The sequence below is a fragment of the Pogona vitticeps genome, chromosome 2, assembly GCF_051106095.1.
Source record: "Pogona vitticeps strain Pit_001003342236 chromosome 2, PviZW2.1, whole genome shotgun sequence".
NCBI lineage: Eukaryota > Metazoa > Chordata > Lepidosauria > Squamata > Agamidae > Pogona > Pogona vitticeps.
Window position 1 is genome coordinate 172,306,907 of NC_135784.1, and position 25,268 is coordinate 172,332,174.

At 42.9% G+C, this 25,268-nt stretch overlaps 1 protein-coding gene across 1 annotated transcript; it reads right to left on the reverse strand.

Annotated features, from left to right (window-relative positions):
* Positions 1 to 496: 496 nt before the first annotated feature.
* Positions 497 to 25,268, reverse strand: LOC110071300 (E3 ubiquitin-protein ligase TRIM58). Its single transcript, XM_078386433.1, has 7 exons — positions 24,521 to 25,268; positions 22,512 to 22,532; positions 19,998 to 20,043; positions 8,471 to 8,701; positions 5,536 to 5,558; positions 3,963 to 4,063; positions 497 to 2,579 (listed from the first exon to the last, which is right to left on the reverse strand). Exons 1-7 carry the CDS (start codon positions 24,982 to 24,984, stop codon positions 1,999 to 2,001), a joined length of 1,467 nt encoding a protein of 488 aa, XP_078242559.1. The 5' UTR covers positions 24,985 to 25,268; the 3' UTR covers positions 497 to 1,998.

The window sequence follows — 25,268 nt, forward strand, 5'->3', positions numbered from 1 at the left end:
CATCTCCATCCTTCACATTCTGAATCCAAGAAATTCACAGCATCCCATGATAAACCCCCATGGACATCAAAGGACAATAACTTACAGGACTGCCTGAGCAGGTTCTTCCATCAATAAAGCTGCAAGGAGGAAGCTGGCTGTCATCATTCCTCCCCCGCACCCCATATTCCCCCCCCCCCCCGGATTTCATGTTCTTGGAAAACACTTCCGTACCAGTTCAGTGGCTCAGGTATCTGGCTGGGGAGCCAGAAGTTGGGAGTTTGATTCTCCTGTCTGCCTCCTTGATAGAAGCTGGACTTGATGACTTCTAAGGTTCCTTCCAGCTCTGTAGTTCCAAGATGATTATCATATAAACAAAATTTACTTAGTACAGGTTATAGAGCTGGGACCCTAGCAATGATGGAGACAAAAAAACAGGACCATCTGTCTTCAGAGATTTTGAAGAATACCATTGAACTCCCTTGGAGTTCATCTGGTACCATGGATTTACTCGTTTGCCTACATTAGCCAAATTCAAGAAGACAAGAGAAAAGGGGGGAGAGGGATGAAAGATTTTGTAGTATTTTTAAGTATTTTGTCATCCCTGTCTATTTTTTAAAATCTTTTTTCTCTTTAATTTTGCCAACATGCTGGAACAGACTAACACAGCTACATTTTTTGGAAAAGTTTTCCCTATGAAGTTGTACAGCTCTCCGGCATTATTGTTGCCAATTCCATTAGAGAAGGAGGGTTCACTGGTATATAGTTAGCTTTAGATGTTCTGAAAAACTATATTAACCGTCACTTCTAGAGTTCTTTCCCATCTAGCCTATTGCTGTAGACTCCTAATAATGTCACCATAGGTCACAATGACCTTGGCTAATGATCTTTAGGGATCATAATGCCCAGAGATGTCATCAGAGGTCAACTGTATTGCCCTAAAGCAGTGGTTCCTAACCTTGGGTGCATAGATGTCCTTGGACCTACAACTCCTAGAAATCCTGGCCAGCACAACGACTGGTTTATGGGAGTTTTGGTTGAAGAATATCCACAGATCCAAAGTTAGGAACTATTGCCTTAAAGTTCTTGCTCCTTTAAAAATAAAAGTGATCCCCATCTAAGGATCAAATTAAAAGTAATACAAAATGTGTCATAAATAATTATTTTAGGATTTTCATTGGGGCTACTTTCTGTGGAAATTGGAGGTTAACTTTTGTCTGTTATCTACATTCCGAAATTGTCCAGCTATTGAGCGCAGAAGAAAAAAGGTCCCAATTGGTGTCTATGAGAGCCCCCCCCCCTTTCACTGCTTAATAATTTTAGGGAGAAGATTGGTGGGTTTGTTTTTTACTTGGTTCATCCATATTCTGCCTTTCCTCCAATGAGCTCCAAGCCGCACACATGACTCTTCATCTCACTTTGTGGTTACACAACACCCTTGCAAAGTAGGTCAGATTGGCCTGACCAAGGTCAGGGATTATGTTTTATCACTTAGTGAGAATGAGAACCTGGATCCCTCAAGTTCTAGCCAAACAGTCTAACCACAACACCACACTGGCTATGATTAAACCACTCCTCCCTGGGTATTAAAGTCCTGATAGACACCCTTTTCTCCAGGGCTGAGTTTCTATAAACACTGACGCAGTTGCTACTGTTGTATTTAGTAGCGCCACCATTGCACTCCACGATTCAATGTATTTGTACTGTGAATTTACAGTACAGTGTCCTGCTAAAATGAGGAATATACATCAAATACATTCAAATTCTAGTATGATGCAGTGGTTGGAGTATTAGATTGGTGAGAGAACAATCCATTAAAAAAAGTAACTTTTCCATATTCACCAGCCAATTCATGTAGAAAGCTCCTTGTCAGCATCAAATCTGGCCATCATTTAGATCTTACATGCATGAAAAGAGCAAACTTCCAAATCTTTCTCTCCATGATTTTCTCATTTGTGGGAAAGTGCCTTAGGTCTTTGGTGCAACTTTGTCTCCATCTAGTGGCAGTGAGTTCCATTGTCAGTGACTGGAAAAAGTCTCTTTGCTGAACAGGGCGAGATCTTCCTCATGCTCGGCTGTTTTGATGGTGAGCGGACCATCGTTGCCTCCTGCCCGGACTCCAGGGTAGAAGTAAGGTCGGAGGGGTCCTGAGAAGGAGTCCCTGAAGGTGAAGATGTGAGACCCATTGTCAGCATTGTAGAAGGAGATTTCTCCTGCATCGTAGTCCAGGAAAATGGCAATGGTCCCAGGATTGGACCTCAGCGCTAGTTCTGTGAGTGGGGAAGTGAGAGCTGCATACTCGTCTCCATTCCGCAGCCACACAGTCCAGAACCCCGTAGCCGGAGAGGGTGTGAAGATCCCTTCACGGCTCACAGACTCTTCACACACTCCGAGTGTCCAGCTTGTCTTGCCCTCCACGCAGACTTCCCAGTAGTGTCTGCCAGACGTGAGCCGCTCTCGACCCATTAAGCAGGTGCACGTCTCAAAGCGGGACAAGCTCTTGGGCACGTCTTGCCTTCGATCTCCGACCTGAACACTCCGTAGGTCGTCCGAAAGGAGGAGGTAAGGATTGGCAGTGTCAGGATCCAGGGTTATAGGTACTGTAAGCAAAAACAGGCACTGTTATGGTCCCACATTATTGCATGCAACCTGCGCAGTCCCAGGGTTCCTTCCCCAGAAGAAAGGAGCGATCGACCACTTCTGAGTATTCTCTACCTGAAAAACTCTGGAAAGGGTCGCCATAACTCTGAATTGACTTGATGGCAGGCAAATTCTATAAAACCTGAACCTGGAAGCAGCTGATATCATTTTTTATAGTAACAATAATCTGTTATAACCTGCTGTGTGTGGTCAGGAAAGTTCTGCCTAACGCAAAAGAGCAAGACTGTGATCAAATGTCTGATAAAACGTGACAATCCAGAAAAGCATTGCTTGTGAAACCACTCCTTTGCAGACATTAATCCCAGTTTTGGTTTGATACAGTCAGGTGAGTGGTTGACTTCTGGGCACCCTGTGTGACTTAGGCAGATGGTGAGCTGGGGAGCAAAGACATTGCTTTAAAAAGTTCCATTGTCACAATTTTCAGCCGAAGCTCACATAGCTTTGGTTGCCTGTAATTCTCACTGCCAGAAGGATGAAAACAACCCACAGTTCTACAGACTGAGGCTACAAGATGGAATGAAAGGCTACCGTTAAGGTTCTCTCTCACCAGATCCAAAGGGAAAGAGGAAGTGGATGGCTCGGCTTTTGGGGAGGCGTAAGGGCAACGTCTTCAGGACTCCTCTGCTTTTTGCTTGTTATACAGTAAGTTCCATCAAACGAGGCTGGCCCTACCATGAGGCACCTACCAGAGCAGTTGCCCAGAGCCAGAAAACCAAAGAAGCTAAATTTGCCAATCTGGCCCACTAAGCTACCCTCCTTCTCTCAGAAACAGCACAAAAAATGGCCCTGTTCCCATGGCTGACACTAGATTTCCCCTTGTTCAATTTGCAGTTGGAACTGTGGCCTGAGTAGGGAAGGCCCCTCTTACCTTTGTTTCAGGCAGCAAAATGTCTTGAACAATGCCTGCCTCTAATTAATTGGGGAGTTCACTTTGGCATCTGTTTAAACATTTACATGATTAGTTCCCATATATATGTGGGAAGGGTGAGAGTGGATGCAACCCTCTAGTATCAAGGCAGGGTCGTCGTCATGGTTGTGGTTGTGGTCGTGGTCGTGGTCGTGGTCGTGTGTGTGTGTGTGTGTGTGTGTGTGTGTGTGTGTGTGTGTGTGTGTGTGTGTGTGTGTGTGTGTGTGTGTGTGTGTGTAATATAGATACAGTACATATATGTATGTATGTCTGTATATACACATACAACGTTGGGGGAGAAAAAGGGTATGAAAATGTAGATGGAATTTGTTGTCCTGGAAGGTTATATCTGGGCCCCTGCAAACTTCAGGCTACACATTGCCCACCCTTCTCTCTTTTTTGGCCACATATTTACCTCTGTATCTTTGAAGTGACTCAACCAGCCCAGGAACATCATACGAGTCCTGTAAGTCCATTGAGATTGGTTGTGGTTCCTGGAGGTATACTCCCTCACTCCTAGGGAGAACATGTCACCAGTTATTCCACAGAAAGCCAAACATAGTCATGTTATAAATAGGACTGGGCCTTTCATGTTTTAATGGAAGACCCCCAACACAAAATGGTCTTTTGCTTTTCCATTTTCATGTTCTTTCACTCATTGTTAAAGGAGAACCTCTAAATTACATACATTATTCATGTTTATGAGAAGCATGAAAGTTTTATGTTTCCTCTTTTGCATGATCTTTATTTCACTCTTTATCTGTCAAATCGCCTATGAAATTTTTCATTTGCATTTCAAGGGATGCTTTCAGCAGCCAATCAGAGCATGTGGCAGGGGGATAGAAATTCTGAATATGTAAAAGAACCAGGAAGCCAGAAAGGCCTTGCTCTTTTGTTCAGTCGTTCCTTGTGGGATGGCTGTGTGTGATGAGCTCCTGGATCCTGGCCCTTGAAGTTTCTCCAGCCTGCCTATGGTGTCCCCATATTGGGTCCATTTCTTTCATTGCCCTTTTTTCTTAGTTTTGCTGGAGGGATTCTTTTTATTCATTTCTTTGGGTTATTTTTGCTACTGCCACTAGACAGCCTGCCTGCGCCAGCATGACTCCTTGAGATTATTTTTTTAAAATTTTCTCCTGATTTCTTTGAGTCCCCTCCCTCCCCTTTCCTTTGGATTATGTTTGCTTCCTGCCTCCTGTTCCTGCTGGACTCAAAGAAGAGAAGGCTTCAGATTGTAGAAAAATCTCTGCATATTCTACTAATTTTGATTTAGGAGGGCCATGGTAGTATTTTTGCCTTTATTTGCTTCTTTGCTTGCTTTTCTTGAATTTTGGGGAGAGAGGGCTGAGTGTGTGTTGTACTTTGCTATTTTTTTTCCTTGTGTGAGAGTGGGTGTGGGTGCTTTCCCTGTTTGACTGTTTTTTTTTAATTGACTGCATTTATCCTGTTAAAGGCATATATTTTAGTAGGTTCAGGGGCTATTTAGTTGCTTCTGAAGTGGTAGACCAGGGAGTGGGCTTTGCGAATATGCTGGCTGTGTGAATGTGATAATATAAATTTGCATAGGTCTGATTATTAGTTTCCTTTCTCATGTACTATTGCCTGCTTTTGAAATAGATTGATTCTCTCTTGCCTTGCCTCTCTGCCTTTCAGAGTTGATTTTTGTTCCAGAGTAATTTTAAAGGTTCATTGCAGCTTTTGGAATGCAAGGAAACATGAATGAGGAAGCCTGAAATGAACAACCCCAAAGAGGCGTTCCCTTTCATGTAAAATGAAAGGCTCAGTGCACAGAAAATATGAAAAATGAAAGAGCCATCCCCCCAAAAAACTAAAATGAAACAAGTAAGAAAAGTTTTATCTTGCACATTCCCAGTCATGAAACCTCAGAGTCATGAAAGAGGCTAAATTGTAAACCTGTGCATGTGCACATGAAAACCCCAGAAAATATGCACTGGTTTTGGCGGGCCGCAATTAAGATTTCAGACACTGACCTGGTCAAGGTGTTTTTCACATCCTACAAGGAGAAAACAGAAACAATGTAAATGTTCAGGTATGCACAAATAGTCTTTAAACATTGCTCAAAGAATCTATACACGTTGACAACCTAGCACTATTTTCTCTCTCACACCAAGAGCAGATTATAGTCTTTAATACAAAATAACCTGGGTTGTGTTTTTTAATAACTTTTTAGTCATCATAATTCTGAAGAACAAACTAGCCAAATGAGATGTAGTAACTCCCTGCCATGCAGGAACTCCATCAAAGTACTCCCAACAGATGGCCATCCAGCCTGTGCTTAAAAACCTCCAAAGAAAGAGACTCCACCACACTCCGAGGCAGCCTATGCCACTGCCGGCCAGCTCTGACCGTCAGGAAGTTCTTCCTGAGATTCAGGTGGAATCTCTTTGCCTGTAGTTTGAAGCCATTGTTCCTTGTCCTAGTGTCTGGAGCCATGGGAAACAAACCTGCCCCTTCCTTGACATGATATCCCTTCAAATATTTAAATATGGCTATCCTGTCCCCTCTTAACCTTCTTTTTGTAAGGCTAAACATTCCCAGCTCCCTAAGCCTCTCCTCATAGGACATGACTTCCAGACTTTTGATCATTTTGGTCGCCCTCCTCTGGACATGTTCCAGGTTGTCAACATCCTTCTTGAACTGAGGTGCCCAGAACTGGACACAATACTCCAGGTGAGGTCTGACCAAAGCAGAATAGAGTGGTTCTATCACTTCCCTTGATCTAGACACTATACTCCTATTGATGCAACCAAGAATTGCATCGGCTTTCTTGGCAGCCGCATCACACTGCTGACTCATGTTCAGTTTGTGATCTACCAAGACTCCTAGATCCCTTTCAGAGGTACTGTTGTCCAGCCAGGTGTCTTCCATCCTGTATCTGTGCAGTTCATTTTTTTTCTGCCTAGGTGTAGGACCTTACATTTCTCCCTGTTGAAATTCATTTTGTTAGTTTTGGCCCAGGACTCTAATCTGTCAAAGTCATTTTGAATTTTAATCCTGTCCTCTGGGGAATTAGCAACTCCTCCCAATTTGGTATTATCTGCAAATTTAATTAGCATACTCTCTATTCCTTCATCCAAGTCATTGATAAAGATGTTGAATACCACAGGGCCCAGAACAGAACCTTGAGGCACCCTTTCTCCAGGATGAAGAGAAGCTATTGGTGAGCACCCTTTGGGTTCGGTCAGTCAAACAATTACAAATCCACCGAACAGTAACACTGTCTAGCCCACATTTTACTAGCTTCCTTGCAATAATATCATGGGAAACTTTGTGAAAGGCCTTACTGAAATCAAGATATGCTACATCCACAGCGTTCCCTTCATCTATCAAGCCTGTAACTGTATCAAAAAAAGAGAGATCATATTAGTCTGGCATGACTTGTTTTTGAGGAACCCGTGTTGATTTTTAGTGATGACAACATTGTTTTCTAAGTAATAACAAACTGTCTGTTTAATTATCTCCTCTAGAATTTTTCCAGGAATTTATGTCAGGCTGACTGGGCAATAATTATTTGGGTCTTCTTCTTTTCCCTTTTTGAAGATAGGGACAACATTTGCCCTCTTCCAGTCTGTGGGGACTTCACCTGTTCTCCAAGAATTCTCAAATAGTATTGCCAATGGTTCTGAAATTACTTCTGCCAGGTCGTTTAATATCCTTAGATGTAATTCACCTGGCCCTTGAGACTTGAATTCATTTAGAGTAGCCAGGTATTCCTCCACTCCTTCTCTACCTATTCTGTGCTGCATTTCCCCCACTATATCACCTGCTCTTCACCCCTCAGGTTGAGCGCTATTTTCCTTTTTGGAGAAAAATGAGGAGGAGAAGGTGTTGAGAAGTTCAGCCTTTTCCCTGTCCTCTGTTAGTAATTGGCCTTCCTCCTCTTTCTGTTAAAAGAGCTCCACAGTTTTCTAAACCTTATTGTTACGAAGCCTAAGGAGTCCCACTGCCTGCTGAGATTGCAGACAATTTCAAAAACTGGAATGCACAGCGTAAAGCCTGGACCCATCTCCTGATTAATAAGAATAATAAAAGAACAACATTTATGGAGCCATTCCACATGGCAAAACTGAATGATGCAAATTAGACATGCAATTGCATCATTTGCATAACTGATAAAGAACAGAGAATACACATTCTTTTAACACATTTCTGTAGTTCCTTCCACCTACGCAAGCTTACTGTGGTTGATGGGTCTAAAGCTTTCATTAATGAAGGGGGTGTGCACATATGTTTAATTGAATTAGTTTAGAACAAATGTTGCTATTTATTCTAATATTAAACAAAAATGATACGATCTTTTAAATTCATTACATAATGAATGAACTCCTGTTGCTTAGTGTAAGAAAATATTAACTTTCAATCTGTTCTTAGCTGGAAAGTAAAAAAGTAGCTACTGTAATTTTCAGGGGAGGAAGGCACATAATCTGCTTAAAAGGATTATTGAGAAGATGATGTGCAGAAAAGAGAGGAGAACGGTGTATGTGACCCTGATCTATTAGAATGGAGGAAGAAATATCCATCTGTTGAACGCACAGGAGCTTTTTTTAACCTCCTTTTCAATTAGGAATCTATGAGGAGGCCCATTTCAGTCCACATGTTAAGAGGCTTAGGTCTGGAACACAATGTGTGGCACACAAAATATGCACCACACAATTCTCATGCTGATGGATGTGTGTAGATCCGGGGTGGGTAGTACATATTTCTAGGGTATACCACACATGGCTTCTACCTGGTTTAGTAGGGAGGGGTGGTTCAGTTAATGAAAACAAACAAAGATATTACTCTCATCTTGTTACAATAACAGCAACCATGGCCATGAAGACAGAAGTAGGAGAGAGATCACATCCATGGGCCTTATAGATGACCAGCTCCCTCTTCTCAGGTGGCCATGGTAAGAAATATTACCTTAAGCAAGGAGGCTGCTGGCTGCTGGCATTTCCACTCCATTTCTGAGATTAGGTTCTGCAGCTCCGTGCATTGGCCAAGCAGAAAATACCCATTTGCTTGCAGCTTATTCAGAGTTGCCTGCTTTTCTGCCTCTAGCTGGTTCAAAAGCAGCATCTCCTCCTCAGCCAATGCCTGGCGGCGCCTTTCAAAGCCTGACACTATGAGTGCTCGATGGACATCCACTTTCTCCTGTGGGAAACACCAACAAAAAACAGGGCTGGGCATCAGGCTCATGACAGCTAGCGTATGAAGGATTATCAAACAAGGGAAGCTATGAGCCAGTAAGTGATACTCTTGCCACCCAACTGCCTTAGCGTTGTGCTCTCTCAGAATTACTTCACCTGTGGGGGCAACATGCGTCTTCAATTCAGGCATTCCAGCATGCAAACACTTTCACGGAAAATGGTGAATTACAACTGGGCTGAGGCCAAGAGCAAGGGAGGAGCCTATTTATGGGGATTTCATCTCTTAGAACAAGGCTATTGGCTGTTCTCCCCAGAAGCCTCTCCTCTATCTGAAATACACTGGCCATGTAGTAAATCGTTTGGACTTATATAAAAAGAGATATCTGACAAATTCCACTAAAATTTTACCTTTCATCCCCACCCCTCTGTTACGTTGTGCTGGCTAGTTCTAGAGCAGTCCCTGCAGTAATTCACTTTTCAGATACCGCTGTGCGACTGTAAAATAAACATTCAATCGCCACCAAATATCTGAAACCCGCTGGTCATGACCACACAAGTGCCATCAACAAGTGCTCAGCTCCACCCAAAATGTATTGTAAGACCCACTGTCTATAGGCAAGCCCGACAAAACTATCTCACCTCCTCTGGCTCATTGGACTGAGCCTAAGAAGCATTGATCTTGAGTGTTTCTTAGACTACACATTTGAAATGACAAGGGAGCTAAAAAGGAATAACCTACTAAATTCTGTATCTTAAAAAAATTAATTGTCACAACACTGCTTATGGCTGCCTACAACTCCTGGCTAAAAACCATTCTAATCTATGACCAAAGATGTACAACCCATCTCGGATGAGGATGGTTCTTCCTCACAAGTCCTGTCCTGGCTTATACACAGCTCTCTAATGTAAAACAGTTGCTCATCAGCAATATAACAGCACCACAAGCATGGGGACCAGATTCCAAAACAGACCAATTCTGCCACCTCTCTCCTCTAACCTATTCAGGTAACAGGTTGTAGGACCTGGACCTATCAACCACAACATCAGAGGATCATTCACTTACTCAACTTTCACCTTCTGTTAACAGCCCTTTTCTGTATTTTGTCTGGAGTAAACTGTGTGATCTCTACCACCTATTCAAAAACATACTATCAGTCCCCCAGGAGATCAACCTAAATATCAGTGACAAGGGAAATTCAAAGGGAAAATGTAATGGGAAACAACTGAATTAAAACGGATGAATAAGTTGAGTTTTACTGTTTCTAGACCGAATGTAGATAAAGGGTTTTTATCATACACCACTTAGTGATAAGACTACCAATTCTAATATGTCTGGGTTGTCACCAACACTGATTTGTAAATGTTCATGTTAACATTTAAGCAATTGTCACAGTGTGTACGTTCTGCATTTTATTCCTTTCCAACCACACTGTATCACCGTTCCTACCACAGTGGTGGAAGTCTGTTATGCTGTTACACAAATAGGGAGTACTGGCACTAGTTAAGAAATCTTCATAGATGTTATCTATTGCACACCAAGCTGCATGACTCCACATACAACAGATAAGGTCTACTGAGATTTCTTAACTTACAGCTGTTCACCTTCAAATGCTAGACCATTTGCATAACTGTGCAACAGGATTTCAGCCACTATGTTCATGTTCTTGCAATGTATGATGACACTCTTTGCATCTGAGGAAGTTTACTACAGTTCTATATGTCATAATAACTTGTTGGTCTGTAGGGTCTCCCAAGACTGTACAGTATTGCTTTTATTGCAACAGATTAACACAGCTGTTTCCTCAGAAAATATTTCCTTAGTCATCATCAGTCTGGCTTCACTTCACAGAATGACTGATATAAAAGCTATCTATCCTCTTTCTGTACCATGTGGATGGCAATAAATCAATGCAAAGTGTGGAGTAGCATATGACACGGTAGATGTGAGCACACATTTGAAGCCCAGCCCAAGGCATTTTGCTGTCTGAGGAGAAGTTCAAGATGATGCCTGCTCTCCATGCAGTTTACATATGCCAGCTGGACAGGCATTCAGATCGTACTTCAGATCTGGTGATGAGGCAATATCCCGAAAGCAGCAGGTTTGCCTGGTGGGTGGAGAATAGGTCACGTGGCAGCTCTGTCCTCTGACAGAAGCAAAGGTCTGGGAATGCAGGAAGAACCGCAGAGGACTCGCTGCTTCCGTTCTGTTTTATACTGCCTAATGATCGGCCTGGCCCAGGTGTCACATGGATGCATGTTATTTGTTCAGGGATAAGGTTTTCAAAGGGAAGGAGTAGTTTTCTACACCAGGTGTGTGTGTGTGTGTGTGTGTGTGTACGCGTGTGTGCATGCGTGCGTGTGTAGAAAGGCTGGTTTAATTACAGTTTAGACTACAGAAATGAAGGTTCCTATGTTGGGAAGATAAACCTCTGGATTTCAGAATACAAAACTGCTATTAAAGCAAAGCATGCTGCATATATAGCACCCCACAGCACTTAAAGCACTCTCTGGGTGGTTTACAAGTTAATTATGCAGGCTACACATTGAGCCCCCCCCCCCCCAGCAAGGTGGGTACTCATTTTACTGACCTCAGAAGGATAGAAGGCTGAGTCAACCTTGAGCCGGTTACCTGGGATAGAACCCCGAGTCATGAGAGCACAGTTTTGGCTGTAGTCCAGTAGTTTAATCACTGCGCCATGAGTCTGGGATGGTTTAAAACTACATGCTGCCAGAATGGGAGCTGAATTAAAGGTGCTGCTGAATAGAACCATCCTGGCTGCTCCGCTTGCCTGTTTCCCAAGGATTGAGAAATCCTTCACCCCACATTCATCGCTCTTAAGAAAGGAAAAAGAACAACCTCAAATTGCTTTTTCAGATTGCTGAGAAATAATAGATAGCACATAAAAAGACCCCCCCCAAAAAAAACCCCGGAAACCCTAAACTTCCCCTTACAAGACCAAGATTGTTCTGCTGCTTTCAAAGGGAAGAAATTTCCAGCCTCTAATCTAATCTAATTAGTCAAACTTCCTCTTCTGCCCTGCAATTCCTATACCCACACACCTCAGAAGCTGAGAACCCAACAAGCCTCTTGAGGCTGTTTCCCTTCCCCTCTTCAGTGTTTTCTTTACAGAACTGGCCAAACGAAAGCAGGACCCAACTCTCAACATGGGGGCAAAGGGCTTCCGAGACAAGGCAAAACAGCTCCTCCTATCACCACGTCAAGACCCCACTATCTGTCCCTCAGACATGGAGACTCAAAGTAACTCGAGAAAGCTCAAATCAGCAGATGGGGCAACCGTGGGTTTTTTTCCACCCAGTGGAATTAACTTCCTGGTGATTCAATCACATCCCAGATTGTAAAAGACACGTGGGAGACAACATGTGCCACCAAAGATGATACTTATGCCCTGCTTCGCGTCACAGGGAATCAGGATCCCACCCATCACACCTGTGGGTGTGCTGCTGTGCCTTTTAACAAAGCAGCATTACACACCGAGACGTTCAGAAAGCAGGGTTTTCTCCAGCTCATATCCTCATACCAGAGAAAAGCTTCCCTTGTTTATAACTTCTGCACATCAAGTTTTTGTTGTCTGAAAGGCAGAAGAGCAGTTCTAGTATGGAAAATTAAACCACCGAACCTCTGCCATCTCTCTTAACTAGGGGTGGCCAAAGAAAAATTCGGGAGCCGTGTGCAATTCCCCACAGCTTCCCCCCCCCCTCCATGTTCTCCTGTTGAAAATAAATCCTTTTTAAAAGTCACTTGATGCTTCTCAGTGCCTCCGGGAGTGGTACTTATGCAACAAAATGCATAAGTATGCATTTTATTGCATACACCCACCCCCCAGAAAACCCCAAGTCCACAAAATGGAGGTGGACTTTCATCCACCTTTTGTTTGGGTTTTTCACAGTTTATTTTGCTCAGTCCCATGATGAGGGATCCTAGGCCAGGATCCAGCAATCAAGACACGGAGACAAGTGTCATGAACCAAAAGCTCTCCTCACCCAAGTGAGAGGTTTATTTTATAGTACAAAGTAAAACAATACTAACATCTAGTAAGCTTCATACATCTGTGCGTTAATGAGCAATGCTAACGAGCAGGTGCGTTGTCAATGTTTTGCCTTCATGCAAGGCCTTGGCTCCAGATAAAGGCAAGATGATCTAATTGTTTTCTGGCTACTGAATCAGGGTCAACATGACCTTTCCAGTCGTGGTTTGCCAGCGATCTAGACGAGGTCACATCTCCCCCTTTTCTTTAGCCGTTGATAATAAACCTGTCGAGGTGATAATGGTTTTGTTTTGGAGCATGAAGACATGAAAAGATTTAGTAAATTTGGCAGGCATTGCAAGAAGCAGCAAAAGGCAATTAAAATGAAACCAAACATGATAAGCCATTGCACTACCTTTCGAATCCAGCCCACAGGTAACCAGCTCCAGAGAGCATCCCACCATGCTGGACCGATTTGCTCTTTGATAGAGGCTGCATAACTTTTTAGAGTGTTGATCTGTTGTTGAATTCTATTACTGTTGTCTGTTAGATTAAAGCAACACATTTCCTTTATGGCTTCACAGCCCAAATGCTGTTGTAATAATAGATAATCAATAGCAGCCCGATTGTCCAAAATAGCTTGTCGCAGTTCTTGCTGTTCAGTTGCCAATAAACTGATAGCAGTGGAAGTAGTATTAATGGTTTTTGCTAATAAGCAGGCAATTCGTGCAGTGTTGCGAGCATTTACTTTTACCATAGCTGGTAAGCCTACAAAGCTTAAAATAAGAGCAGAATATTCAGCTTTAGAGTATAAAGTTACATTGCCATCACAGTCTGCAGAGAGAACTGATGTGTCCCTTGTGCTGCGAGTAATGTTAAAGAAATCTGCCTTTTGAGGGAGAACTGGCACAAGTCTACTCAAACAGCATTGTGTACCCTCTGTGAGATTTGCTGGAATGTAATTAAAGGTTCTTGTTCCACATGTGAAGAACCAGCCTTTAGGAAGTTTCACATGAGCATAATTAAAAGAAACATTTTGATAAGCAGTACAATTCCAACGAGGTTTACCAAGATCTACACAACCTCCTGGAACTTTAGCTACAGTACAATTCACTATGCGAGCACATGTATTATTAATAGCATTAGCAACATGAGGTGTAAGTACCTGAAATGCTTCTGCAGGCAGCTGTTGTTGAATAGGTCCCCAATTCGGTAGAGAGGAATATTGTATCTGTGACTCATTCATGAATTTACTTAATCCTGAGTCAGTACCAATATTACCAGGGGCTTTACAGACTGGAACAAGACAAGTACTTAATAAGCCATGTATGTCAGGTACTTGAGAAAGACAGAAGTCAGTAGTGTTAACCTCCTCAGCAAGACGAACCCAAATGTTATATTGTAAGCGATCGTGTAAAAGCAATGCATGTGTTGGTGCACACAACATAATTGGAAAGATACAAATAAAATACATTACAATAGTAAGAGCAGAGTTATAATTAAGAATGGTGATAATGGCGACCAGGAAATTCTCGGGTGTAGGTTCCATCTGAGTAAATTGCAAAAGTCCTGCGGCCTCTGCTGAGAGAGTCTTAAGGGCACCCCAAGTCACAGGTGGCGGCTGAGGCTCCTGCTGTTGCCATCTCTGTTCCCTTGGTGTCATCCTGGGACTGTTCTGGCGTGAGCTGAAGTCTGGGATTGGAGTGGTCAGATGTCGAGGCCACAACATGATGTGGTTGCACCGAGCTGGCACCCTCAAAGGACCGTCTGGAGTGTCAACCGTCACGTAATCAGCCAACCTGGACCTGGAGGCTTCCGACAGCGAACTAAGGGTTGGACAGCTAGAGTGACTATGAACACAAGTGGTTAGTTTGGAAGAAAAAGAAACAAAGGATTTAATAAAATGATAAAGGACAAAGCATTGATGAACTTTAAAATAACGTGGAGGCCTTTATTGGACTTTGTAGGTCTTTATTGGACTTTGTAGGTCTGTGACTGTAAATAAGAATGATGATATATAGATAAGGAGACCTTTAAAACTTTGAGTATGAACAATTATTAATGCAGTAACTATTGAAATGATTCTTAGAAGGAAGTGAAGAGAATTGATGCAAGAGTGAATTCTTTATACATGAGACCATGGATTCTTTATTCATGAGACCCATCCTTGAGACCCAGGCCCAGGGATAGTCCAGGGATAATCCAGGGATAATTCCCCCTTTTCTTTTAATTGTGTTAAGGCTGACTTAATACCAAAAGTATCCATGGGCCATAAGTGAGTTGGCTCTAAACCATGTGGATTGGGATAGATATGTAAGTTCAATTTGATTAGCAATATTAAAGACTATTTACAATGAGATTGAATTCTTGTCTAGTGAATTAAGAAAGACTAAGATAGCAGCAGCCAACTTTGCTCTTTGAGTTGTTGTTTGCGGTCCTGTAAACTTGGATCTTTCAGAAACATGTGAACACAGATAAAACCTGATCTTGTAATTGTACAGTTAGCTGGCATGAAAAGAAAATTTAGATAGATATCTCCCAATGTGGAATGTTCTAATTAGGGAGGTATTCAAACATTGTCACATATAGTATAACTCCTTAAAGCTTTAAACACAAAAACGTGAGTGTGGTGTGTGAACAGCTATGTATAAACACTACAGCATTTCTTCAACCTATCTACTGGGCTTAGCTTATATACCCCTATAGGACCTAAATATGGAAAGATACATAACCAGAATTAGCTAATAAGCTCTATGTTTTACCATCAGCAGAACCATTGCAAAATCCATCTCTGCGCAATCAGTGAGTCATAAGCATCACCTTGTTTCCATTGCTAGGAGTGCATGAACACAGCAGACTGCTACAAGGAAAAAGGCAGAAAATGTTAAGGTACACAGAACTGTTGCATAGAAATATCTGGAGAATTAAATGTTAAATGTGCGCTTTCCACAATTTCTGTCCTGTAGACTTAAAAAGAAATCCTATGCTTCAGGGTGAGTCCTTATTGAACACACAAGATATTCAAATACAGTGTTGGATCACATGTCTTAAAGCAAGTAACAATTAAAGTCATAGAAAAAAAATTCAAAAGCTGTCACGTAACAAAACCTCGAGAAGATGAACTGTCTGTGAAGAGAATACAAGATGCTGGGAAGAAAACAAATGGTTAATTGACAGAAAACACAGAGAAGCAGGCGCTTGTCCTTTGGAGAATTCAACATTACCTGCAGACAACAAAAAAATTAGCAAAAGTTGATTACGGCACTATCTGGAACAAGCTTTGGCAACACAAATCTGTAACTGCTTTAACGCAGGAGTACAAGTTCAAAGGAGTGTCTGATAAGTGCATCTTTCACTAATTGTAATCCTATCCTTCTAGTTAGGGATGAAGAAGAGAACTGTAATTGACAGCCGTGGTATAGCTAAGATTGGCAGACCATCCACAGATGAAGCTGTTGAGAGATCATGTGTATACAATGCTAAAACTGACATGCAATAGATGTGTTAAAGATGCAAAATTTTTATGCTCTGTTTATTTCCCTCTGAGGTTGCACAAGCATATTTACAGGAGTTAAGTCAAGCATTGTGCAGGAGTTGGTAAGCGTTAACAAATGATGCTCCCTTAGACTGTCCGAGATGAATAGCATTCTCTTGCAGAACACCCAGAATCGCTGATAAGAAGTCTGGGCTTTACGCCAGGCTATGACCTAGAGTTTTCTACTTCACAGAGCAGGGAAAACAATACAGACTTCATGTCCTAGCAGGCTGCACTGAATCCGTGGATGAGATTAGACCCATCACGCTGAGATATTTAGGAAACTACTAAGCAATGCAAGGTATGATAGAAGTTGTACAAATAGCTGGAAAGGAACAATGCTTTCATGTCATAATAAATATGAAGTGAATACTAGCTTCCATACATGTCCCAGTATTTTTACTGCTGGGTCACTAATTAAATTACCTGTTGATGAATGACTGGCCTCATAATAAAAATTACCTGTAAAAATGCTTAGGTGTCATCATGGAGCTGTCCTATACAGACTTGAACAGCCATAGACTCAGAGCAAATTTTTAACCCTATGCAATAATGGCTCTTTGACAGTAATCTCAAGAAAACTTTTACATCTGTTGAATTTATTTTGCCTCTTATTACTGTAAGAAATAGGGACAAAGCTTTTGGATTTTCTGAGCTTTAAACTAAGAATTGTTTCTCTGAAATTCAATACTTACTACCCTTTAAACCTATTACCCTTAAATATCTGGCCAGCTGATAAGACAGAAGAAAGCGCTCCTTAACAACAGCATTCCACAGAAAAGAACATAAACAGTTCCTGACACAAGCAATCATTTACTCGGAGATATAGCAAACTGCATTTAGCAACCATGAGATCAACTCCTCTGGAGGTGTAACAGCTGCCCCCTTACTCAGAGACGTAGCAAACTACCTGCACAGAAGACACACAGCAAGCTTCCCTTGCAAACATGACCTGAAATAACTCTTGGGCAAATCCCCTGGGGGCTGCCCTGGGGGGTGCCCTGAATCCCATTTCTCTGTGCTGTAATGTGACCCCATCAGCAATGTGGCTGGTGCGTCCAGACCTGGCCAGAAAGGATGCAAGCAGTCAGCTGTTTCCCCTGTTTTGGCTATCTCTGATTTTTGAAGACCATCAGTGGCTGATGCAAGATTAATTTTCATTTGCTTAGGGCAAATGAGTCCTTCCTCTTGTGGCAGGAGACCCCTGCTCCAGTCACTAGGGACTGGCTGTTGGACAGATGAGCATTTGGGGAGAGCCTCTGTCCCTTTGTCTGTAAGACTGAGTTGCAGTTCACAGACCCCTTGAGATGGGAGCAAGTCACAGCAAGCAGAAACAGCTGTCTCATCTCTCTGAGCTAAAATCACACAGGCAGGGTCCAACACAGGAGGACTGCGAGGCATCCCAGGCGGTTCCGCAATTAGCAGGGAGGCCGAAGGGAGGGGAAGAAGAATTTGAGGGAGTTGTTTAAACAAATTACTTTCACCTTCTGGAGCAAAAAGAATGTTACGTTGACTCACTGGGGTCTCTCGTATGCCAGATACTACACAACCCTCTCGAGAACTCTCACTTAAAGTTTCAGTTTTTTCCTCTACAGGAGCAGACGGTAAAGGATCTAAATTTGGTGGAGGCAATGCTGAAGAAGCAGCAGCAAGGGGGGCCGGTGGAGGCAGCGCTGTAGAAGCAGCGGGGGGGGCTAACACAAACTGCGGAGATGAAGGTTTTTCCTCTGCTCCTTTTAAAAGCAAATTGTAGTTTCCATGAAATACAGAGAGTGCCTCATAAATAACTTTCCAAGTTAACAAACATGTAATACTTGCTCTTGGCTCTGACTGCAATTCTTTCCCTATCCTTTGCCAAACTTCTAACTTCAAACTTCCATGCATAGGATACCAAGTACAACTCTGATCTATCTCACTTAACAATTCCAATATTTCTTTATCTGACACTTGTCTCTTGCAATTCTGCTGAACGAGCCTACTTAGCTCTCGAGCGTGTTGCTCCTGTTCCTTTAATTCTTTGCCTGATACTTGCCATCCGTCATTTTGCCTCACAATTAACTCTTCAGCATTCTGATGCTGCTCTTTAGTAGATAAGCAACCCATACTTACCCGGGGAGCCCGTGGGCTGGGTGCACGAAGACTATTCCAGTCGAGGGAAGCAGGGTGATGGGAGCTGGGCCTACATCAGAAGAATGTCGGCTCGGCTGATGGGAGCTGCCGTATCACGTCGGGGTCACCAGCTGATGAGGGATCCTAGGCCAGGATCCAGCAATCAAGACACGGAGACAAGTGTCATGAACCAAAAGCTCTCCTCACCCAAGTGAGAGGTTTATTTTATAGTACAAAGTAAAACAATACTAACATCTAGTAAGCTTCATACATCTGTGCGTTAATGAGCAATGCTAACGAGCAGGTGCGTTGTCAATGTTTTGCCTTCATGCAAGGCCTTGGCTCCAGATAAAGGCAAGATGATCTAATTGTTTTCTGGCTACTGAATCAGGGTCAACATGACCTTTCCAGTCGTGGTTTGCCAGCGATCTAGACGAGGTCACAGTCCCACGCTGATCCTCTCCTAACAACCTGGCTCACCCCATGAGTCCTGAGAGTGTTCAACTGGCTTTCTGAAGTTGCCCACCCCCACAACTAAATATAACAAATATTAAAAAATAACACCGCCACCAGCAGCAGTCCCCAGTGGCTTTAAGATGCAGCCAGCAGAAGGGTTGGGCGAGCCCAAGACAAAGCCTCAGATTCAATGAGTTTGCTGTGCACAATCCTTCAAGTGGTTGTCAGCTACATCTGAAGAGTTCACACACACACACACACACACACCACTGTCACCTTTAGACATACACAGGGATGTGCACCCTCACACTACATTCCACTGTATCTGCCTCCTGACTTGTCTCCAATTTCCTGCATTTCTTTCTCCCCCCTCTCCATTTCTTGCAAGCCATCCACAGATGGGTGTTCCTTTATCAAGGAACTCTCAGTGAGTTGACTGTTTATCAGAGTTCCAGATAGAAGACAAACAGATTGAACTGCAAGATTACCTGCAGTCCAAAACACGTATTCCTGACATCCAATACTTGACAACAATTTACTCTGACACAGATGAACACACATGCCAGAATTATTCAAAATAAAGCACATTCACAATCAATTTTAAAAAATCCTCAATGGCTGTTTGAAATACCTTGCTTCTTGAACAGAAGAAAACATGCTTTCCAGCCTCCCCCCCAAAAAGTGTGCTGAGCTGTATATCATGTAAAAAGATATTTTTAAATCAATTTTAAGCATGCCATATCCAAGTATTTCAATGTGTAACCATAACCTAATTAAGATGAGTGGTGATGATTATGCTCTTCCAAACCCAGTAAGAGGATCAAGCTCTAAGGTCTGAACCAGAAGTCTGCCTAAGACATCTTGCTGCCTCAGGCCAGGAACAAAAGGATACACACCATCCTCTACGGCACACACAACAATTGGCAATTGAATTTTGGGTCCTCCACCACTCCTGAGAACAGCTAGCTAGTTTAAGGAGTGCAGGAGAGACGGTATGGGAAACACAGAGCTAGAGAAATCTAGAGGAATGGGAAGGGCTGTCAAAGCTGCCTCCCAAATCTGTGCCTGAAGTTATTCTTTCACTGAACCAACAGAAGGGCCAGCCTTAGTCTCAATATCTTCTTAGTTTTGAAGAGCCCACAGCTCCCTGTTAATCAGCATCCCTGCTGGCTCATGGTGGTACCCTGTGATGATGTTTTGATGAGGCAGCTTACCTTCCACAAAGCTGTTTTCTTCTCCTCTTGAGCCTCCAGCTTTCGTGTGTGTGTGTGTGTGTGTGTGTGTGTGTGTGTGTGTGTGTGTGTGTGTGTGTGTGTGTGTGTGTGTGTTTTCCTTCCTTGCAGGACATTGCACTGCACTGAGGCCCAGAGTCTTACTCTGTGGTCTGTATGGCCCCTTCCACCAAATAGTCTTACAAAGCTATAGTCTCAAGGAAGGTCTCCCTGGCTCTTCCATGTGGCTGCCCTCCTGGTCTTAGAGATGCAGGACAGACTCTCTGTCTATATATAAGGTTGTCTGTCTTTTTCCTTGAATGAATCATTTGTTTGAGGTGAGAAGCTTTACCACTCTGATCTTGATATGGCTAACATGGTTGGATTACTTACTGGCCAGAAGAAAACAACAACTTCCGTCTGTCTGCTTCTGTGCCTTTAACGACAACGTGATGCACAGAAATCATCAGCTGCAACTTCTTTTTGATACAAGATATTATACAGTGGATCTAGGCATTGCATAGCTATAGCTGATGGGAGGCTTCCGCATTATATCCCTCATGGAAAATAATAATGGAGATTGTGATTTTTTTTCCCCTTGATAATTTTATAAAAATTATTGCTGTTATTCCCTAATACCTTTAAATCTAGGCATCTTCTGAAAGCTTGAATTGTTTACGTTGCCCTTTTACCTGGATGGGAAATGAAGAGAGGCACTCTGAGGTGAGAAACACTGTTTTCTAAATCCCATCCTTTGTGGGGGACTAACTCTTGGTGCCACACATTTGATTCGGGGGAAGTGTTTCCTTGCAAAAAACTTTGAGCAGTACAGTAACATATTACATCAGTGGTTCCCAACCTTGGGTAACCCAGGTGTTCTTCAACTACAACTCCTAGGAATCCCAGCCAGTGGCGAAGGCTTCCAGGGGTTTTAATCCAAGAACATCTGGGGATACAAAGTTGGTAAGCAGATAACTGTGGGTCATCTTGTCAAATGGAAAACCTGTCTCTTCAAGACCTAGAATTAAATAGCAGTTCCCTCTTGTTAGTAAGTGGGTGTGGTTTCTTTAAAGATCTAGATGGATATTTAAAAGGAGAGGTTGGTTGTCTTTGGGTAGTGATTCTGCTATGTTGTTACTTGCTTACTTATCTGACCGTTTTTAAAAGGTTTTCTCCTCACTTAAGTGGTTTAGTAAAAACATACTTTCTATTTCCCCACCCTGAAAACAACCTGTTGTAACTAATTACCTTTGGGGCAATGCATAGTATAATAAATAAATGTATAGTTGCAAAGGTATTTTCCAGGAATATTACTGACACCTAATTTACTTAGCTTGATGAGTAACTGTAGTCACTTTCAAATGTTATTTTTATGGATCTCTTGGAGATATTTTGTGAGGAATATTTCAGGGGTTTTTTGGTATTGTTTTACCAATCGAAGTAGTAAGGGAAGTATTTTTTGGTTTTGTATTTTTTTTCTAAATATTTTAAAGGGATATTTGTTTTTCATTTTTGTTTTTTGTTTGTTTTTTGTTGTTGTTTTTTTGGCCTTTTGATAGCAACACAATAACATGCTCATAATGCACAATCAACTATTTAGCCAGACAATCTCAATATAAAAGTTTTTCACCCTCTCAGGAGAGTAAATCTTTTTATAGATTCATGTATTGATATAATACCTGTTTGTGATGTTGGCATTCAGAAAGCTTAGGAGTATGAGAAGGAATAATGCTAACAATATTATGGCAGGAAAACAAGAAAAACCTTCTTATCTGACACTATAAAGCCACTGTTTGATTTTCAAACATGGTGAACTTTTCAATACTTTCGCAGGAATTTTTCCCCCTTTTCAGATCTGGGGTGAGGAGAGGGAGCGGGGAACCAAACAAGTTCACTTTTTTCTTACTTTCTGAAGAAACAGCAAGTATTAACATGTCAGACAGCAATTTAGAAACACAAAGCTTTGATCTGAAAAGTTGACATGCTTACCTGAATCACTCTATTGCAATCACTAGAAAAATATATAGTATGGTAGGACCCCCATCTCTGCGGGGGGATTGGATGCTGAAGAATGCAGATTATAGTGAAAGCTATATGTATAGCAGGAATCCCCAACCCCCAGTCCGTAGCCCGGTGCCGGTCCATGAGCTTCCTTGAACTGGGCTGCGGACACGGATCTCCGGCATCCCGCATGCATGCATGGTGGGCGTGTTGCACTCATGCACATGCGCGCGAGCATGACACAGCCCTCCGCAAAGTGCAACACAGCCACCTGCAAGCATGACATGCCTACCAACGAGTGAGGGGTGCCCCCACCCACCCCAACCGGTCCGGAGTCTGAAAAAGGTTGGGGACCCCTGCTATACATAGCAGGGTCTCCTTCTACTGGCCAGTTCTGGTGATGACATCATAGAAATACTGTATAGTTGTACAGCAAACACTTTGCATGGGCTCTGGCTCCCTCTGGTGGCCAGTTCTGGTACCTTCACCTTTAGAAATATATACTATTCCTAGGATTTTTCTTTTAATATTTTCAGACTGTCGATAAAGGAATAAGTGGATACTGATCCTGTACCAAACTTTTCTTCCAGCTCAGTTCCACTACATTTAAAGGCAGGTTGCATGCAGGAATTAAACAAGAGATTCGTTTACCATATTCTTTATTTCCCTATCAGGAAAACTTCCGCTGCATTTCTGCATGCAAAGTTGTTTTTAAAGGCAAAGAAAAAAGAATGCTAGTAAGCTTCCAAAGGCGAATCACCTCATTTCAAACTATAGTGATTCACGGAAATTGCTCAACAGCTGGACAAACAAAAATGTTGCAGTTAAGTGTGTGGATTTCTAGTCATAAAGTAATATTTATGGATGGACTTGTTTTTAAAATATTGTATCCATAGAAACATCTGCTTTCTCATTCAGAGCATGCTCTGTTTTTAGAGTTCTTCTTTTAACGTTGAATGGCTTATTTACTAAACTGAACAGTCGTTTAAACTTAGGGGCAACCAAAATGTCTATGCTTTTAACTTTACAATATATTTTCCTCAAGTTGAATGTGAAACTTAAAGGGGGGGGAGAACTTTTCTTGGTGTTGTGCTTGAAACCTTAGCTAGTGCAATTTAGAAAAGTGATGAGGGCGAATCAAAATTAGGAACTGTATTTAAAAGCTTCTGGCAAGGCTCAAGGTATGGAGAGGCCATAGAGTTACGAGCCCAACTCACCTCTTGTGACATCCCTTTTAGCTACCATCTTCAGACAATTTGGGTCAGCAGAGGGTTTTACAGCTGGTATGGGGGGGAATCAGAAGGAGGCTCATGGAACTCATGAGCCCCCCCTCTGATTCCCACCCCCATAGGTAAAGGTAAAGGTTCCCCTTGACAATTTTTGTCCAGTCGTGTTCGACTCTAGGGGGCGGTGCTCATCCCCATTTCCAAGCCATAGAGCCAGCATTGTCCGAAGACAATCTTCCGTGGTCACATGGCCAGTGCGACTTAGACACAGAACGCTGTTTCCTTCCCACCGAGGTGGTCCCTATTTATCTACTTGCATTTGCATGCTTTTGAACCGCTAGGTTGGCGGGAGCTGGGACAAGCGACGGGCGCTCACTCCATCACGTGGATTCGATCTTACGACTGCTTGGTCTTCTGACCCTGCAGCATACAAAGGCTTCTGCGGTTTAGCCCACAGCGCCACCACGTCCCTACCACAGCGCCAGCCACCCCCATACCAGCTATATAAGGGTCTACTACCACACCTTAAAGTAACTGAACTGACCACATTCCTTTTGAAAATAAAGCAAAAACCAGAGGTTATCTGAGGAGATTCTGAGTGTAGAGGTGGGCTTTTTGCTTCCACCAAATATGGTTCGAAAAGCAGCCCTACACTCTCCAGATAACATTATTTAAAACAGTCTTTAAAAAAAAACATGCACACATTTGAAAGGAATATGGGAGTTATCCAAAGAATTATCTGTAGAATTCTGAGAGGAGCAAAAAAACAAAGCAAAGCAAAGCAAAAAATAAACCTTACCAATATGTTATTGTCAGTAAAATGTGGTTTAGCAAGTTGCCTCACAATATTAGTGATATAGAAATTGGGAAGCTAAGTGGTGACGGAAGGCCATCAGGAACCCCACCCAAGCAGCTCTGAGACCATGTTTTAAAATAAAGAGAGTAGGGTGTAAGGTAAACAATTAAGTTGTGTTAATTTAGACTGGAAGAAAAATGCTTAGAAAGATGGAAAAGGGAAATGTAAGAGCTTTCCGAAATTGCACTTCTCTTTTGATATGTGTATCAGACACCCTTGAATATTCATGGTGTATGTCAGGGATGGAGGACTGGTAGTTTACAGATGTTTTTGTTCTTCAGCTCCCGTGAACCTTTACCCTTGGCTGGGCTGCTCAGGATTGATGAGAATTGGGGGCAGGGGGAACCTAGAAGACCACGGTTGCCTGCCCAGATACACATGGACAACAACATGCAGGAGACACACAAACAAACAAGCATGGCTTCCCACAGTCACTCCCCTGCAGCATACGAATCCAGACACTCCTCCTCACCTTGTAGTCATGAGCAGCCTCCTCGATGGGCAGGACTGTGTGGGCACGATGCTCTCGCGATTTGTCACACACCAGACAGATGGGCTCACCATCATCTTGGCAGAAGAGATGCAGCTTCTTGCCGTGCTTCTCGCATAAAGCCTCGCCCCTGGTGGCCCTGCCGGGCCGCAGAGCCAATTGCTCTATGCCTTCCACGATATTGGCCAGTTGCTTGTTGGGCCTTGAGCTGCTGAGCAGGAAACCAGCTCGGCACTGCGGGCAGAGAGCCGCCCCCATTGTAGAGCCAGATCCTCGCTCACAGTAGTCAACAATGCAAGCGCGGCAGAAGTTGTGGCCGCAGTCTATCGTCACAGGCTCCCTGAGGTACTCCAGGCAGATAGAGCAGGAGACTTCGTCCTGGAGCTTCTCCATCGTGTCATCCACGGAGGAGGCCATGTCTGCCACAGCCTTGTTCTGTCCTTCTGACAAGGTGGACAAACACTCTTCTTCCGGAGGAGAAACCACAACACTCTGCCACAGAGGGAGTGGCTAGAGCTGGGAGGGAGTTCTGGGTGAGGATTTCCTCCTTGGAATCCCTCCATGGGCTTCAGTGTGCAGGCAGTTTCTCTTCCAGACCAACACCACAGACAAAGAGGCAAGCTTCTCTCTAGCAAGGAAACCGTCTCGAAAAGGAAGAGAGGAAGAACAAGGAACACAGCCAAGTGATGAGGTCATCACTG

Coding starts and splice junctions, on each gene's coding strand:
- LOC110071300 (XM_078386433.1), bottom strand. CDS start 24,984: ATGGCCTCCTCCGTGGATGACACGATGGAGAAGCTCCAGGACGAAGTC. Junction 20,044..22,511: donor CTGAAAATATTAAAAGAAAA/ATCCTAGGAATA, acceptor ACACACACACAC/ACGAAAGCTGGAGGCTCAAG. Junction 8,702..19,997: donor AGAAAACAGCTTTGTGGAAG/GTAAGCTGCCTC, acceptor TGTTTCCCACAG/GAGAAAGTGGATGTCCATCG.